This window comes from Solea senegalensis, linkage group LG3 (genome assembly GCF_019176455.1).
Source record: "Solea senegalensis isolate Sse05_10M linkage group LG3, IFAPA_SoseM_1, whole genome shotgun sequence".
Lineage (NCBI taxonomy): Eukaryota > Metazoa > Chordata > Actinopteri > Pleuronectiformes > Soleidae > Solea > Solea senegalensis.
In genome coordinates this window covers 6570397-6588261 of record NC_058023.1, presented here as the reverse complement: position 1 = coordinate 6588261, position 17865 = coordinate 6570397, and the positions used below count along the sequence as shown (strand labels likewise).

General features: G+C 38.7%; 2 protein-coding genes across 21 annotated transcripts in view; one reads left to right on the top strand and one right to left on the bottom strand.

The window, feature by feature from the left end:
- Window positions 1–17865, top strand: part of LOC122766468 (calcium/calmodulin-dependent protein kinase type II delta chain) — a 557529-nt gene that overhangs the window by 349498 nt on the left and 190166 nt on the right. The gene's annotated exons all lie outside the window — the stretch shown is intronic.
- klc2 (kinesin light chain 2) lies at window positions 94–15313 on the bottom strand. 2 transcript variants are annotated; one of them, XM_044021338.1, is made up of 14 exons: window positions 15169–15313; window positions 11914–12159; window positions 10882–11215; window positions 9305–9521; window positions 8895–9084; window positions 8340–8513; window positions 7891–7990; window positions 7333–7382; window positions 7149–7216; window positions 6165–6273; window positions 5769–5921; window positions 4734–4858; window positions 4350–4407; window positions 94–3637 (listed from the first exon to the last, which is right to left on the bottom strand). In XM_044021338.1, exons 2-14 carry the CDS (start codon window positions 12139–12141, stop codon window positions 3554–3556), a joined length of 1890 nt encoding a protein of 629 aa, XP_043877273.1. In that variant the 5' UTR covers window positions 12142–12159; window positions 15169–15313; the 3' UTR covers window positions 94–3553. The 2 variants fall into 2 exon arrangements, with proteins under 2 accessions (XP_043877273.1, XP_043877272.1); XM_044021337.1 differs by lacking the exon at window positions 15169–15313 and adding an exon at window positions 14396–14478.

The following is a 17865-nucleotide window of genomic DNA, read 5'->3' as shown; positions in this document are numbered from 1 at the left end:
CACACACACCATTTCGGATCATGTTCAAACCCAGTTATCATGAAACAAACATGACGCCGCGTCACAGGACGACAAAATGAGACACGCGCTCCGTTTTGAAAAGTGGAACTTTGTTTTTATTGAACCTCTGATAAAATACACTCCTTCACAATAAGAGCCTACGTACAGTCATCAGTAAAATGGAAGCTGAAATTAACAGTAAACCCCCATAAACACACACACACACAGTAACCCTCATCCAGCTCTGAACACAAGTATTAATTAGGGCTGCAACTCTCGACTTCATTAACCGGCAAACAATTTTGGTCATCAATTAACGATTTTTGGTTGTTTGGGACATTTTTTGGGAGCTCAAACCATGACCACAAGCAGCATTTATCCAGTCAAACTGCATTTTTCTGGAATTAGATTTGTATCAAAACACCAAAAACAAAATATCATTTTAATCAAAGTTATTGTATTTTATTTATTTGAATATACACTTTTTGCTTATTACATCTGAAGTTTTCCCTGCTAAAATCCGACAAGTTACTTATTAATTGTAATCATTTTAAACAATTGTCGGTATCTAATGCTTGTCAAATTAAGCGGTCACGCCAACACTCCGTAGCCAATCAGCAGATAGCTTCCTAAGGCCCCGCCCATGGTCAGGCTTGCAAACAAAAAGGCCAGGGAGAGCAAAGAAAACAAGTTTGGAGCACAAACGCAAAAGAGTCGGCGCAAGCGATTCAATTTCCAATCATTACAAAGTGTATTTCAAACAAATAAATTCTGATCATTTTGAAAGTTGACATCTATATTTTATTTGCAGTTTGGGTATTTTGATTGTGGGTCAAGTGTTGCGTTATTAATTCAATATTTGTTTAACAGTAAAAATTCACTTCTCAAACCGTTTGTGGACACCTCTGTTTTGGGTTTGCAGTCGTCTTGCTTTCCTCGCCCAGAGTTGCCGTTGCCTCCTAGTAAATCACTTCCTGTGTGCAGCGTGGGAATGTCACCAGGTGACAGAAGACCAAAACTCTGCTACACAGACAAAAAAAGACAACACTGAACGGGCTTATCAGTTATGTACTGTGGCTTTAAATGCAAATACCTCCTGGTAAACTGAATATCTTTGGTTGGTGGACGTCGATCAAACACCATTCAAATGTATCGCCATTTTCAATGGAGCAAACTTATCAGCAAAATAATCCACACATTAATTAATCCACAGAGAACGATTGTATAATGAGTTGCAGCCCTAATATTCGTCACCATAAATATTTGTACAACAGAGACCAAAACGTTGGGTCCAAAATCCTCCTGCGATGTCGTTTCTGGTTTAAATATTTACAACTGCAGCACTTTTATCGTTTCTATACTAAATCTAAACTGTGTTGCTTAACATTAAAACATATATATTTGTAAAACAACCAGAACAGAATTAACAATATTGGTATTGTGTGTATTTTATTTTATTTCAGACCTTCAACGACAAACCAACTTTCCTGCTTACACTTGTGTTGTGATCTTGTGTGAATGCGACATTTACAGGAAACTCACATATAAAAACGGTATGACGCGGATAATTATATACATTATTCGCTTACGAATGACACTTGAAGCACTTTTCCATTTTCTTTTCAAAACACACTTCCGACGACTCCTTTCCGTTTAACACGTACTCATCCTTCGTTACGATCCGTAATCTGCGACAGAATCACGTTTAGCACAATCAGAAGCTGATAGATTAATTAGCACTTTTTTAGACTCGGCAAAAGCGACTTTAGGGTATTGCGGCATGTGAATGCGACGGTGTGAACGCACCTGGACAAACCTGCAGATTCTTCTTAAAAGTCACTCGCGTCACATTTTTCTTGAACGACCTGATAGAAAACTGAGTCGGATTAAATTGAAAACGTGTACATTCTTTGTGTTGTCTCATTTTGGTGGAGTTTTATCTCCTGATACTTTCATAGCGCAAACAAAGAAAAATGCTAACACATACTTTAATCCCACCATTTAATCAAAAAACTCATAATGGGGAAAAAAAAAGCTTCAACAAGAAAAATTCACTACATGGAGGACGATCAGTCAGATTTCTGCGAATGTTTGATTGTGACCGATGATAAAAAACCAAAACTGATTGTTTTATACAAAGTGACGATGATTCAGCAACAGGAAACAAAATATATAAAAAAGAATCCCATGAATGAACGTAAACAAAACCGGAAAAAAATATAGTTACAAACTTTTTTCCAGTGTTTTTCCTCAAACCCTCCCTGTACACGGTCTAACAATAATAACACAGAATAAATAACCACTGTATTTTGAATATACATTTATAAACTAAGAAACAACGCAATGTACCATCTAGCGGTCAACATGTATAACTACAAGGGACAAGGAAAGCTTTGTGATTTAAGGCTGGAGTGTATTTCCATCTGTTGGACAAAAATTATATAAAGTCCATCCCTACTGACTGGAAACGGGAAAGGTTTTTAAGGTCCAAGTTGATTAAACCACTGAAAATTTGATTATATCATGATGTAACTGGATTAAAGAGTCCATCAGATTAGACCCGCACCAGCGAAGAAAGACTGATCATGCTTTCAAATACACTGCTTTGATTATTCCTCCACAATGTTTCTTTCCAGACTTTTACTTGATTTGAAATTGGAATAATATTCATATGGAGAAGAAATCGATCACCAATTAATCTTCTTCTAACGCAAATGTAGCGGCAGCGGAAAAAGTTGAAATTTCCCGCTAAAACTCTACGTTTATCGGCAGATCCTTTGAAAATGACCACAGTCGGTTAAGAGTATCATGTTGGTCAAAGTGCTTTTTGGTACTTTGGGAGTTTGAATCTGAAAAATCTGTACTTTTCTGTGTTTGAGTTGTATTTATTTTTCTCAACATTTACACCAGGATCAATAAAGTTCAGCTTTTCCTTAATTTCAGCTGTATTTTTTTTCACTTAAACACAATAAAGTGTCAACAAAAGAAATGTACTATATACAAATGAAATAATTTAACTGTATATACATAAAAAAGAAAAACAAGGCAAAAAGTGAGGTTTGAATGATTAGTGCCGTTTTGTTGAAAGATCGCTCGTACCCATCGGCATCTTTCACGTCGAAGTTGGATTGTACGTTGTTTTTTTTTTTAAACATAAATTGGATTTCATGCTACAGGTGAAATATATAGATCTCTGACATGGATACTAACACACACCTTTTTAGCTCGTCTACGGCTGAATGTCGGTCCCGTCACAATGTGGATACGGTGTTTTTGCTACGGTGCAGCGAGGCGTTCAGGTTCCACTCTAGTAAGCAGCATGCTGATAAATGTTTATCTAAATATCGTGTTTCACGTTTGTACAGTGAAGCAGCGACGGCAGCGACTCGTGTCGTACAGGATTATGTTTAGTACTGTGATGTTTTGTTGTTGTTCATTTAAAAATACGCTGCGAGTGCAAGTGTTTATGCGCTACGTGTGTTTGGTTGATCAAACCGAGCTGCTATCAGCCTCTCCTCGCCGCCGCACTTCCTCCTCCTCCCGTCGCCGCCGTCTAACCGAGCAGAGAGCTGCGTCTGGTAAGGTCCACGTTACTGGCGCTTAATCCTCTGCAGTCTGATAATCCCGTGTTAGCATCCTGAAAAAAATAAAATCAAGTACTTGTACTGGATGATACATACATTTTTATGATTACAAGGACACAAGCGATCACTACTATTACTAATCATACCATTAATGTTCCCGTTTAAATCTTACAGAGCAAAGTCTCAGGGTATTCATGTCTTTATTTCATCTACTGTAGTGAAAGCAGCTTTAATGTTTCACCTTATATTAACACCTTAATCCTTTGGTAAACAAAAAGGTACAGTGTGTAAAATTCAAAACATTTATTGGTGAAATAGCATGGTGTAGTGTGAACATTTTGTGAATTGTCTTGCCTATGGTTCTTTTATGACCTTTGTAATATATGAGAAGCATCTCTGAGCACTGTTTAAGAGAGCTTTATAAAGAAAATAACTTATTTAGCTGAATATTGTTCGTTTGTTGGATATCAGAACTTGTCAGTTATCAGAACTCAAAAGACTTGTGTTTCATTTGCAGTCAGAACACAGTATTTGGAGTTGGAAAGTTGAATTTTTACCAAATGAAAATAATTGCACCCAAATTTTGCACACAGGACTTCTGAATTATGTATTTTTGTTACATTAATACATTTTTTGTAGCACAGCTTAATAATTCTGCAGTAAGAAAGCAATACTGTTAATTATAAGTCGTAATATTTCAGTCAGGTTAATTGTAACTGGATGTTTGAATCCTCCCATGTTGAGTTAAAAGAAGCGCAGTCGTACCTGTGTGGGCTCCTCTGTGCTCTTGTTGAGGAAGTTGAGGGAACTGGCTCTCTTCATTCTGAGCAGAAAAAAAGAAAAAAAATCAGACCATTCTTTTAAACCATGGATTTTTCAGTGTGTGAGAAATGGAGTCAAAGATTTATTTTTGTAGAGTAGATACATTTTAATTAGCTCTAATAATCCATCCCAAATTCAGAGAATTCTCAAAAAAGTAAAAAGAAAAACAAGTTGTGGCAACAGCCACTTCCAAGAAAGAAAGAAAGATAAAATGGCTTAATCACACACAAATAAACTTGCACCCATTAAAATAACAAATAATGTTCATAAGGTGTAACCAACTTTGGATGACGGGGTTCTGCATTTCGAGATAAACGTTAACCTCACCCAGGGTTGCGGGGTTCTTGAGGTCCGTTCCCCTGCAGCTTCTTCACCAGCATCTCGCTGCTCCTCCTCAGAGCGTCACGGAGTTTCCCGAAGGAGCCACTGCGACGCAGAGACCCATTACCATCCTGATGGGAAAAAAAAAAACGCCATAAAAAAACATTTTATATAAGATTCACGCTCACTCTAGATTCCAAATATAATTTACCACAGATGTAAAAACAGAAGGAAGAACATTTATACATATTTCTTTGGAATTCAAGCCAATTGTATGCACTTAAATCAATATTGCAGATAGTGTTTGATTTAAAGCTTCTCTTGCCACCCACCTGCCCACTAATGTTTCAAAGAAGTGGGGTGAATTCCTTAACCTGAAAGTTCACTAATGCCTCACGTAACAGCTACGCATTAGCGTAGTTATGTTCCTTCCATTAGTTATGATGTAAAGCTCCACAGACAGTTTTTCTCAGTTTTATTTTCATGAGTCGTTTGGAGTCGATGGTCTTAATCAACATTACTTCATTTGAAAATCACTTAAGTGGAACAGACATCTAGAGATTTAAATCACTACAACAATACGGAATTATTTTCATGCAGACAAATAAATGCATTCTTTTGGCAATTAGATCATTTTTTGCCAAGAAATTAGACTTTAAAGAAATGTTTGAATTCTTTAGCACGTCACTCCACTTTATCAATCTGATTTTCTGCTGTTAAAAATATGATTGGGGACATATTTTTGAGTCGGTATGGCAGCCAGTGTCTCACCTGAGAGGTTTGTTTGAGGATGATTACTGTTGAATTTTGGACATTATGTCATTGATGTTCTGTTTCTCTACGTTTCTGTATTGTGTTGATTTAATATTTACATTATGCACTTAAAAAGGGAAAAAAGATTGCTTGTGTCTCGAGTCAGAATCTCACTTGCCATTTTGATATTTAAGTTTTAAAATCAAACAGCTTTTCATACAGTATCATGCTGTCCTTAAGTCACATTCTTGATTCATTTCATCATGGGTATAAAACCTGTGAACTGACCCCGTTCCATTCAGCCGAGTCGTCCCCTTCATTCTCCCCTCGCTGTCCTCCAGGTCCACTGACTCCCTCCCTGCTGTGTCGTCTGTCGGCCCCTCCACTTCCTCCATCTTTCAGCAGCTCCACCACTTTACTCTGGTTAAAAGCGTCGATACCCTGAGGACACGCAAGAGCAAGAGGATCGGGGAGAAAGAAAGAAAAAAAAAAAGCTTTAAAAAAAACAATTCTAGCTTTTCTTTACAACACTGAACACAAATCAGCTTTGTGTCTGACCGGACGTAGTTTATGTGCCAGTAAATCACAGTTGTAACGTCCCCGAATTACGTCAGGCTTCGTAACACCCCGGACATTTAATCTAACGGCAGTAAATTTACACAGGCTTTTTTGTTTGTGTCGTACTTGTTTACGTGACTTGCTGGCGCACTCCTCCAGCGTCTCTGCCGCCTCCAGTTTCCCCTGGCGACGGTATAAAGCTCCCAAGCTTTTCAGGGTTGTGTTCACTGTCGGGCTGCAACACAAATAATTTTATTTAATGTTTTGTGTAGTTAATCCTTTTACAGTAAAGTTTTACCTTACACTGAAAATGTATGCTTTAAGTTAGGCAATCATTTTCTTTGTGTTTTAGGACATTTTTTTATTTATATGAAAAAGGTTGATTTTCACCTGTTAAAAGTGCATTTCCCTACAGAAACAGAAGTTTGTCAACTGCTTACTCTCCCACACCAATTTTAGCTCACAAAAGGACACAGGAGCTGCTGTTCCACTGCTGCCTTGTTTGTTCGAATTTATATAACTGGCACAATATTGCCAAATCATTTTCAACAGTGAAGAAACCAAACACATTTGAACTTACTGATGGAGGCAAGCAGTGAATAAACAACTCCTGTGTTTGTGGTTGGTGACGTTAAATTGCCAATTTTCTCTATGGAGTTTGGTGCAGGAGAGCAAGTGAGTGGTTTACAAACTCCATTTTCTACCACGAAAATGTTTTCCAACGCTGAGAAAAAACAAATGTATATTTATAAAAGGCTCACCTAATAAAATCTACACCTGTTTAAGTGGCTAAAACTAATTTTTTCCTTTCCTGGAAATGACAGCCATGTTATCAGCGAGTGAGAAACATGAATTCATGAAAAACATGAATTTTATTATCATTTTAATCTTCTTCCTGCTACCTACTGTTTACCATTCATCATAGCAACACATAAAATGCACAAAAACACACAAATGCAAAAAAAAACAGGTCAGAACAGAACAGTCATACAAGAAGTAGGAGTTCACAGACAACCACAGTTTAACTTCAGGAGTTAAATAGAGGGTGGAGGCTCAGTATCAGGGAAAGAGAGGTTACATGTTATTAATAAATTATAGTGTCACACTCACCTGTCTACCTTGCAGGCTTTATACCAGCTCCCATACTCTACATATGGACCAGAGTCCTTACGCTTTCCCTGTGACACATACCGAAAAGAGTCAGATGATGAGGCGGAACAAAGTATGAAACATCAGCTCTGTTAAAAATAAAACCTTGACTCTGTGCGCGTCAAAGGTTCTCACAGTAACAAACCTTGCTTTCTTCCCTCTCCTCCGCGTGCATCCAGATTGGCTTATTATCATCTGCAACGTACAAGACAAAAAGAAACAGCTATTACAAACACAAGAGTGGACGCTGTGAAAATAAGCTGTGACAGAAATTAAGAAAGTAACTTATTCACCGTTAGTTGATTTATTGCCGTAAAGAATTAAACTAATAAAGAACTTGTTTATTTTCGTTAACCAACATGTCTTTAGTCATGCGTGTCAACCACTGCTGTTCAAACAGTGACTGAGAGTCTGTTTATACAGGGTTTACCTTTGAAAATGTGATGACATTTAAAACACTGCTTTGGTACGTACTCAGATAAATGTCAGGACTAATCAGAATGAAGCTGCATTTATCTGTTCTGAAACACTTTCAAAATAAAAGCCTTGTTTAGAAGAAAAGTGCTTTTACTTAGAAATGGGAATAAGATGTGTGGTGTGAAAGATATTGAAACTATTTTTCCTGGATTTCCTGGACCTCTAAAATCTTAAAAGGCTGGAAAAGATGGTCCCATAAAAGGTCAAAGGTTTGACGGTTCCTTACTATTAACGGATCCAAACTCCTTCTCGTGTGCTCTGGTCAGGATTTCTTTGTACAGAGCCTCTGCATCTTTGAACTTTGACTGCTTCAGGTAGCACGTGGCCTGTGGAGAACACGGACAACGTTTAATACACACTTATCGCAAAAGAAAGTGTTTAAATTATTCAATACTTCAAATATAAACATTAGAGCAGTGTTTCCCAACCCTGGTCCTCAGGTAACACTGCCCTGCATGTTTTACATGTTGACCTGCTCCAACACACCTGGTTCAAATGGTCAGCCCGTCACCAAGCTCTGCAGAAGCCTGACAACGAGCTGTTCATCTGAATCAGGTGTGTTGGAGCAGGGCAACATCCAAAACATGCAGGGCAGTGTTCCCTGAGGACCAGGGTTGGGAAACACTGCATTAGAGGACAAGATTGCGTCAGGAGTTTTCCATTGGCCACACCCACCAGATTATTTTTGGTCTTGGCCACATTTGGGTCGTCGGCTCCCAGTTTGGACTCGTAGATCTCCAGTGCTCGCCTGTAGTAATACTCCACCTCGTCGTACTTTCCCTGGTTCTGACACAGCAGGGCCAGGTTGTTCAGCTGCTTGGCCACGTCTGGATGATACCGCCCCAGAACCTACGTACAGATGGAAGACACGTTTCAAAATAGTCACATTTATTCACAATTACACAAACTTTTATTCAGATTTCTCAGTAAATACAAAAGTTTTCACTGTATTAGTAAATAATTTCGTGTCTTTATGCAACATCAAATACAGCTTTCCATAATGTGGATAATTAAGTTTTAACCTTAAGGAAAACCTCTGATGCTTAAAAGGTTATTACCTTATTTAAAAAAAAATAACAGGTTTATAAACAGCACATTTATGCAATTTTCCCATGAAATTTTCAAAAGCCAAATTCCATTCGGTTTTAAACCGCAGTAAGATACTGAATCCCAGCCTTTCAGCAATGGGCAAATAAATAAAATTTTCTTTGTATAAAAATATTCATTTACCTTCTCTCTGATTTCCAGCGCTCTCTTACACAGGGGCTCAGCCTCCTTGTACTTCCCCCTCTTGCCGTAAAGCACGGCCAGGTTGTTGAGCGTCGCCGCCACGGCTGGGTGATCCTTCCCCAGTGTCTTCTCCCTGATGGCGAGGGCATCGTTCAGGAGGTGAGCCGCCTCTTTGTACTTGTTCTGGTCTCTAGGGATTAAAAAAAAAAAGGAAGGCAAGCATGTTAAAGATGCAGTATGTAACTTTTCTCTATCTCTGAACTGAAACAGTTAATCTGAAAACAGGTTCCATCAGTCAAAACTATCAGACCTGTCTGAGGGAGCGCTCGCATGTAGTGCTGGTTGGGAAGTGACCAGGAGGCTAAACTGCTGAATTGTGTTTTTTGAGCAGCAGAATTCACTTTTCTCACCTGTACACCAGGGCCAGGATGTTGAGCATGGTGGCCACGTCGGGATGGTCATGTCCTGACGTTTTCTCCAGGTCCTCCAGGGCTTGTTTGCACAGCGGCACTGCGACCTCATACCTCCCCTGCGACGCGTACTGGATCACCAGGTTATGCAGCGTCCGGAGACGTGCCGGGATCTCGTAACCGCCCTGTTGCGCCGCAACCTCGCCACTGGGCTGAGCTGCAGACGCACAACGGAGGGACACGTCAAGACAGAAAGTGGCATCAAAATTATATAGAAAACAGCTAATCTTAACCCTAACAATTTAACACATATTGTAAGATTTATTTGATTTACCAACATGCAGGCTTGCTAAAAACATCCGAAAATTCATATAAAAGCTCCAGAAAATGGCTGACTTCATGATAAATAAGCAAAGACATTCAGTATAAATCATACAGAGAAAGGCAACAACACAGCACATTGAAAAAGGGCATTATTGTCAACTGTTGCAGATAAAAATGTACGTAAAGTGAAGAAAACCAGAGCAGCAGTTGCATCAAAGCACACAAATAATCAATAAACAAAGAGGAAATACAGAGAAGACATTCATTTAAATGCACATGACACAGATATTAAACAGCAGTTAATGGGAATCCAAAGTGAGAAAACACACATTTGCAGTTTTTATAAAAAAAAAAAAGCCTGTCACGTTTCCAAAAATTCCGTTATCATAAAAGCAAAACCTCACATTTCAACTTCAAACATATTCCCTGTTGCCTTAAATAGAACAAAACAATCAAATTTGTGAGTTTAAAAGGCAGATACAAGATAAAATTAATTCAAATCTGCATGAGAGAGAGAGAGAGTAAATTAAATCGGTCACACCCAGTCTGGAGAACCGCCGCCATCTAGAAATACATGGTTTCCTCCTTTTTTCCAGCTCTTCTTCTTATTTTCTGTGAATTCCACCTTTATTTGTCAAATTAATCTCATTTATTAGAGGACTAACATAGTTTTAAAGTTTGTTCTCCTTCATTGTCTGTGTCACTCTTTCTCCTTCACCTCCTGCTGCTGCTCACAGGTGTTTCTAATCTGACTCTGATTGCACCTGCACTTCCTGCTCTCAGGTCTTTAAAGGGACATGACGGAAAAAAAAAAACAGATTTTACATGAGATGAATGAGAATGTGAAGCATGTGTTATCACTATCTTGTGAATGTAAAAGGGCTGAATGTGCAGTTGACATTTTAAAAAAGTGAACATTAAAGAGTGTTCGACCATCAATAAGCTGCTGCATTTACTGTCCAGCTAATGGGTGGGAAACATTTAAATGCACTGTGTTAAATCTTGTTTTTCTATAGTTGTGAGGACCATTAGAGAAAACATGGCTAAATGGCTTTAACTATGAATGGGTGAAAATGCCATGCATACCAGTTTCTCAAATGTGAATATTTGCAACTTTTCTGACCAGTGTCTCACGATAAACGATAACTTAGGTGTTTTTTCTACAAGTAAGGGGACATTTTAACTTAATTGTGAGCCGCAGCTGTGGCTATTTTTTTGCAGTTGGTTATTGTGCACTGGTGCTGACGTCATACCTGGTCCCTGGTCATCGTCGTTGGGGAACAAATCATCCAGACTGTCCTTGGAAGTGTCTCCTGCTCCACTGCCGCCGCCGCCTGAACTCTGGCTCTTCTCCTCAGAGGGCGACACGTCGTCGTCCAGCTTCTTGATCTGATTCATGAACTCCAGGTGCTTCTTCTCCTCCTCCAGCTGAGCGACGCTCTGCTCGCTGCGCTGCAGCTTGTGCTGCGTTCCCGCCAGCTCATCGCGCAGCCACTGGTTCTCCTGACACAGCCGGCGCACCTGAGCGCGCAGCTTCTGCTTCTCTGACTCCACGGCACTGAGGTGGCTGGACAGGGCGATGATCACCTGAGGAAAAGAGGAAAACTGTTGTTGTTTGTTTCTTAACATCTACCAACTTCTTTCAAATGGTTAGGTACCTGATCTACACATGCTCAATGCTTTATTTCACTGTTGGACAGTCTTTTACTGCTGGAAGAGGAGAGGAAGTGGCTTAAAAACTCCAAATTTCCAGTAAGAAAAAGCAGGATTAAGTTTGTGACCATTTTGTTGAGAGTGGTTTTCAGGGGGCAGCACCTCACACTGCAAAAACACTTCATTTAAATCCTTTAAACTTTAATTTTTCCGTTTTGTTAAATCAGTTAATCCAACAAAATCCACTCAAACGGATTGTTTTTAGATGCAAACTTCAAACTGGTAGTACACAAAATGCTTTGCAAATCAAGTAATAAGCGGATTCTATGTATGAAAAAGCCTTAATTCACAATCCTAATATAAACATATTTTAAAAAAACGAAGAAATGTAAGTTATTGTCATGGTATTTCAACAAAATATTCACGATGATGTTTAAAAGACACAGAATTGTATAGCTGTACTTTCTTTATTACCTACAAACTATCTACTTAGATAGTTAGTTTAGTAGTTAGTTTGTGTTGGACAAAATAAGTTGTAAAAGGTTCTATCGGAGCAGATTAATCCCCAAAAACGATGAATAAATTGACCTCTATTCGAGAGGAATCGGCTTTCATGGACCTCAGACTCTCACCTGAGCCTCTCCCAGGCCGAGCTCTATGGCCTCCAGACTCTTGCGGAGCAGCCCGGACTTCTCCTGTGCGGCGGGAGGCTGAGTGCAGTCCAGCAGGGAGTTGAGGAGCTGGGCATGTTCGCCACGCAGCGTCTCCAGCCCCTGCATGACGGCCTTGGTGTTGAGCACGATCTCATCCTGGCTCAGTCGCTCCAGGGCTTCTTCACAAGGATACACCATGGTGGACATTGCCTGGCTTCATACACGCTGCAGAGATAAGGAGAGGGAAGAACCGACTCATCATTCCCTTCATTTCTCAAGGAGGGAAAAAAAGAGACTGACTGGGCTTCATCTTTCCCTGATATTCTTGCAGTTTACATTAAAAAAAAAGGCTATCGATGTCAACTGGAGGCAAAAATATAATGAAAAATGACGGAACAGGGAGAGAATGTGAACAGGAGACAACAAAAATGAGGGAGGAGTAAAGTGATACTTTCTCCAAAAGGAGAAAATAAGCGACGGAGGGGGGTTGTAGAAAATATGACACCCAAAGTAATGTTCACGCTTCCCCTCAGAGGTCAGTAGCTAGATAATGGGTTTCCATTACGTTGTTGCATAATCAGCCCCAAAGGTGGTAAGATTAGATTGAGGGTGATAAAGCGTGTGTGTTTGTGTGTGTGTGTGTAATCTATGTAGAGTTAAACCTATTTAAACGCACTACAAGAGGATTCCTCCGAGCCTGAACCTGACGCAGCAGCTGCCAGTGACGAGTAAAGCCAATTAAAGTGAGACGCCGTCACTACACAACGACACACTGACTCAGAGTGAGGCCATGGGGACACTCACTCAAATATTACCAGACCAATTAGTCTGCAAAGATCAATATTTGCGCCTTACACTCTCACCTTTAAATATACAAAAAATTAAAGGGCAGTAGTTTTCAAAGAACCCCACATTTTTGTGCCAGAGTAGATGTAAACGTATCTCACAAGACAGGAAGATAATGATGACATACAGTCCCACCCCTAATATATGCAGCATATTGATGTATTCTAGTTGAATTTCCAAGTTGAGGGGGCTGGGTGGATTTCCAACCCAGAAAGTTGAGCAACCAATTGCTACTTTTAGATATTAACTGTTAGACAGTGAATCAGTTGTACACATAGTACTGTTCAATTTATTTTGTTTGTGTGTGCAAAATACAACGTAAAGGGTTGTTGTTGAATGGTATCGCTTAAGATTCTCAATTGGAACGCAATCGACTCGGAGGAGACATCACTCCCAGTTCCAACTTCCTACTTCCGATGTAAATCTGGGGGATTTTGCTCGAACGAAATCATTAAAACTGAACCATTTTTAGTTTGTGGACAAAACAAGACAAATTTCCACATTTTCTTACACTTTACGGACCAAACAAGTACTCGAGAACATTATCAACAGATTAACCGATTATGATTAGTAGCACCTCTAAATGGTTTAATAATCAATTCATTGAAAATAGTAACAATCCATAACAGAGGTCGGCATCTATGCCTGATGCTGATTTTTTAAGAAATCAGGGCAGATGATGGCCGATATAAATGTAAGAATTGACTGATTTATAAATAATAATCAAATGTTTTGATGACTAAAGCATGGCAAATGTTGGCCCAAAGAATCAATCCAATCAATGAATCGGTTTAGCTCTAGTTGATAATGTAAATACTATTTAGTTGGAGGCCTATGTAAACAGAGACGCTGTTCTCCTCTATCTATCTATGAATCCATCCATCCTCCCTCCCTCCCTCCCGTCCGCCTCAAACACCGGCTGCATTGCACCAATATTCTCGCCGCCTTCAAGCCAAACAAACGCAGACAACGACACAATAGTGAAATGTGGAAATGTGACACCCATCATTCAGTGATTTCACTCCTTCACACGGCTGAGTTTACCACTATTTCCAACCCATAGTTAACTAAATGAATGAATGAATGGATGAGGCAGTTGAAGGTGGAGGCCTGAGGCCGGAGGAGGAGGTGGAGGCTTGGCAGCAGCTCAATGAAGGTGACCGATGATAATTAGAGAAAACACATCTCTAACAACATGATTAACCTGCATGACTCAGGAAATATGCAAAGAAAGGAAAACAAAACATTGTAAATGTGCTCAAAATGTCGCTTTTCTACATTTAAATGATTGTAAACAAGAGAAGGCCCGACCTCTATGATGTTACACAATCCACGTTATATCAATATACGACATTTAACACATGTAATCGTGAGAAAATTACACAGAAAATGAGACATTTACAGCTACAAACGCACCACTGACAGGGCATGACGCATTCATGGACCTCGCAGGGCATGTCACGTTTAATTTGACACCTTGCTAAACAACAAAAAGATGCATTTACCGTTGAAAAGCGGCTAAAATACGCTTTCAATCGACACCTTTTTTCATCTAAATAACTGCGACTTCGTGTTCATCTGAGTATTGCGGTTATTTACACGTATTTTTGTTTACCTTCATCGAAGACAAGTGCGGCGTTATTCCGACCCTGGAACAAAGCGGGAGGACACTGTTGTGATGCTACGCGCAGACAACGGCAAGCTCGCGGACAGGAAACCAACTGCTTCCGGCGAGATTTTCGAAATAAAGGAGTGTAACGTAATTTATTAAATCAAAAAATATTTTTACATACACTTAAACATTATCTTTTCGGCCCTAATTGCTAACTGTGTGTGTTTTTTTCAAGTGAAAGTTTAAATTGGATCATATGGCATTGTATTCTTTTATTTTATAATTTTGCTTTATACTTTGGAATAGTTCATTTTATCATTACGATAGAATTTACTTCAGATAAAAAGAAAGCCCTTTCTATAATAAATATATGAAAGTCTTAAAAATAAAATAAATAAATACAATAGCATTCATTCAAATATAACGAAATTAAAACCAAAATTTACTACTGACTGACATGTTGTTGGTGTGAATAAAAATTGAGGTTCCTTCACATGAAGCTGTCAATTTATAACCACAAACCTTTAAAGTAAGCTTAAAAAATGCGCACTAACTGTTAGCTTTACTTTGAAAAAGTCCGGGTGAAAGGAAGTAGTTAAAGTAAATACAGTCAAACTTACCTGTCCTGTATCTACTTGCGTTATTTGGTACAAGGTGCATTAAAATACGCAATAAGCGCGAGTGACTTTGGTTTAATGCAATAAAAAACTCCAGTTAAAGCCCTTAGTTTAGCTAACAGCCGCCGTAACGTGCCGCTAACAGTCAATTTAACTCACCAAAGCTGACATTTGACAGAGAAACAGCTATTAAAAGTGTCCACAACGGAAGCTCACTAGCCGGAAATATTCACTTTAATTCACGAGACAAAAATAAGCAGCGACGTTGCCGTAGATTTGCTCAAATGTGGCGAAAATGGTTGTGCTTCAGCTCAAGATACGATAACCAAAGATGAGGTGAAATATCAAGATGACTCACGCCGGTCTTTTTGATGTCGCGCATGCGCACAGACGAGAAACAGCTGCGTCTAGCTGGTTCGAGCCAGTTTGTTAGCATTTTCGGGAACTAGATCTTCATATAGAGGATTTTGAGCGTATTTTCTGGTTCTTCTGACGAACTGAAATGTTTTCCTTGGCTATTACAGGCCTTTCACTAAATGGGAGATAAATGCATTATTTTGAATAGTATTGGTGTCCTATCACATACAGACTCCAAACCAATGCCAAACTGTGTTAATACTGTTCACAAAAAGACATGACGTGGGTGATATTGAACGCAATGCAATTATATCCTATATAAATGTAATATTTATTTAAAAAAATCGTCATGCTAAAGATGATATTTGCTGACTAATTTGGCATTTAAGAGGACGTTCTTCTCTAAACAGGATGTAGGTGGACGTGAAAGCTCCTGCTTTGCTTGTGGTCTTTGTGCAGTGAAGGGTCCCATTCAAAGAGGGAATGAATGCTGCTCTCAGGATAGTCTTTCTCTGTGTAACACTGACCTGCTTCACAGGCCATGTGCACCTTTTTATTTACATAACCCTCTAACATGCAATGTTAACAAACACACGTAAAGAATGATTCATTTTTATAGTGAAACCCTGATAAAGAAGTGTTGTTTGTCTCCATGAGCTGCTTGTACGGAGAACCATAAATGACATTATAATAAATAAATAGAATGAATTAATAAGTAAGGAAATACATATTATTATGTCATTTATGGTACTCCATAGTACCGTACTATACATTTAAGTGCTTCTTTCAACAGATTTAAACCAGAAATTCAAGTTTAGCTCCATAATTTTATACTTCAGAAATCCAGTTCTTCTGTTTTTAATTTGTAGAGAATATAAAATATGGTATGTACAGTGTAATGTATTTTTTAACTTAAAATACAGGATTCATGATGTTTCATTTTCAATTTTTGAAATTAATTGTATGCTCATACTGTATTTACTTCGGTAAATTAGCTTTATATGCATCAAAAGCATAAATTAAGCCACCAATATATATGTATACATATACATATATAAATATAAATATATATATATATATATATTTCAAAAATCAAGACACAGATGTTACAAATCAGGAATATTTTTATTTTAAAAAACAAATGAAACAATGAACACTTTCCACTTTTCATCCCACATTTGTTTGACAGACAAATCATGAAAAAAGCCGTACTACAAAACACATGAAATTAAGAAAACAAAGAAAGAAAAAAAAAAAAATAGAGAACAAGAATACAATATAACAAGTACTATGTGATATGTACAAGCGCTGTAGTTTGTTTCATAGTTATTGTTTTTAAAGGCAAAAAACTGAGCTGCATGTGCAAAAATACTCTCCACGAGTCCACAAGCTTAGGACGCATCTCGAAATCCCGTTCCCGTGACGACAAACCACAAGTGTACAAAGCTGTGAGGGAATGAGAAGATGTTTTTTTTTCGCAAAGCTTGTGGAAGACCAAGTGAAGAAGAAGATTCTCTCTCCATCATCAGACGGACAATGTTTCTGAGAAAAGACACTGCCGATCATAGACATAGATTATCGACGGACCAAACAGTTTTCTAATCCCTAACCACGACAAGTCAACGACAGAGGGGGACATCGTTTACGGCGACACAAACACAAACGGAGGTACGAGGAAAAACACGCGGGAACCAGTTCAACATGTACGGCACAGACAGAACAACGGTAACTTCAACGGTAAGAACGAAGAGTTGTCCGTCGAAACGCATTAATTTCCGACTTTTAATGTTGAAATGGCGACTTAAGAAATTGCAACATTTACCTTTTTACATCATTTTTTTGATGCCTCTCTTTGCGCTGAATACTTAGTCAATGTGGTAGAAGTTAGGAAAAAGCTAAGATTTGAGTTATTTCCGTATTTTGAGAAAGAAAACTAAAGATTAAAGATCATCATCAACAAAGAAAGATTTTTCTTCATGAATTCCATTTTTCAAACGGAAAAAAGTGGTACCCTTTCAAAATAAAGCATACTCCTAATTTGCCACTATGACTTCCTCGCCACTTATAGCAGGATTGCTAAAGCAATAGCTGATTGTCAAGTCTCCCCTCCAGGTGGTTAGATTTTTTACGTTATGGATTGTGGCTCTCTGTCTTAAGTCCCTCCCCCTAAATTAGCAAATTTATAACATTTCTGAGAGGCTCCGCCCATAATTTCATTGTTCAACTCTCTTTTGTTGGCAAACTCACACATATATGCGTTATGCTAATGTTTGACAGGTCAGATGCTAGCTGCTGGAAGCGGCTATCGGAGGTTAGCAGAGCAGTGTCAGTCACGGCTATATATGTAGCTAAGAGTTGCTAATGTTGCTAAAGTGATGCTAATGTGATTTCTGCCTTGTCCGCCGATGCACTCTGTCCGTCAAAAAAACATCAGCAAAGCGGCGTTTGAGCCAACATACAAACGTGATTTGTTTAGCTAGCGCCTATAAGTCTATTTGC

Bases quoted from the DNA above. Each gene is read 5' to 3' on its own strand.
- klc2 (XM_044021338.1), bottom strand. From the start codon at position 12,141: ATGTCCACCATGGTGTATCCTTGTGAAGAAGCCCTGGAGCGACTGAGC. The intron at 9,522-10,881 runs GTATGACGTCAG...GTGCGTCTGCAG, and splicing joins CGACGATGACCAGGGACCAG to CTCAGCCCAGTGGCGAGGTT. The intron at 7,383-7,890 runs GTAAGGAACCGT...TGTACGTTGCAG, and splicing joins GGAGTTTGGATCCGTTAATA to ATGATAATAAGCCAATCTGG.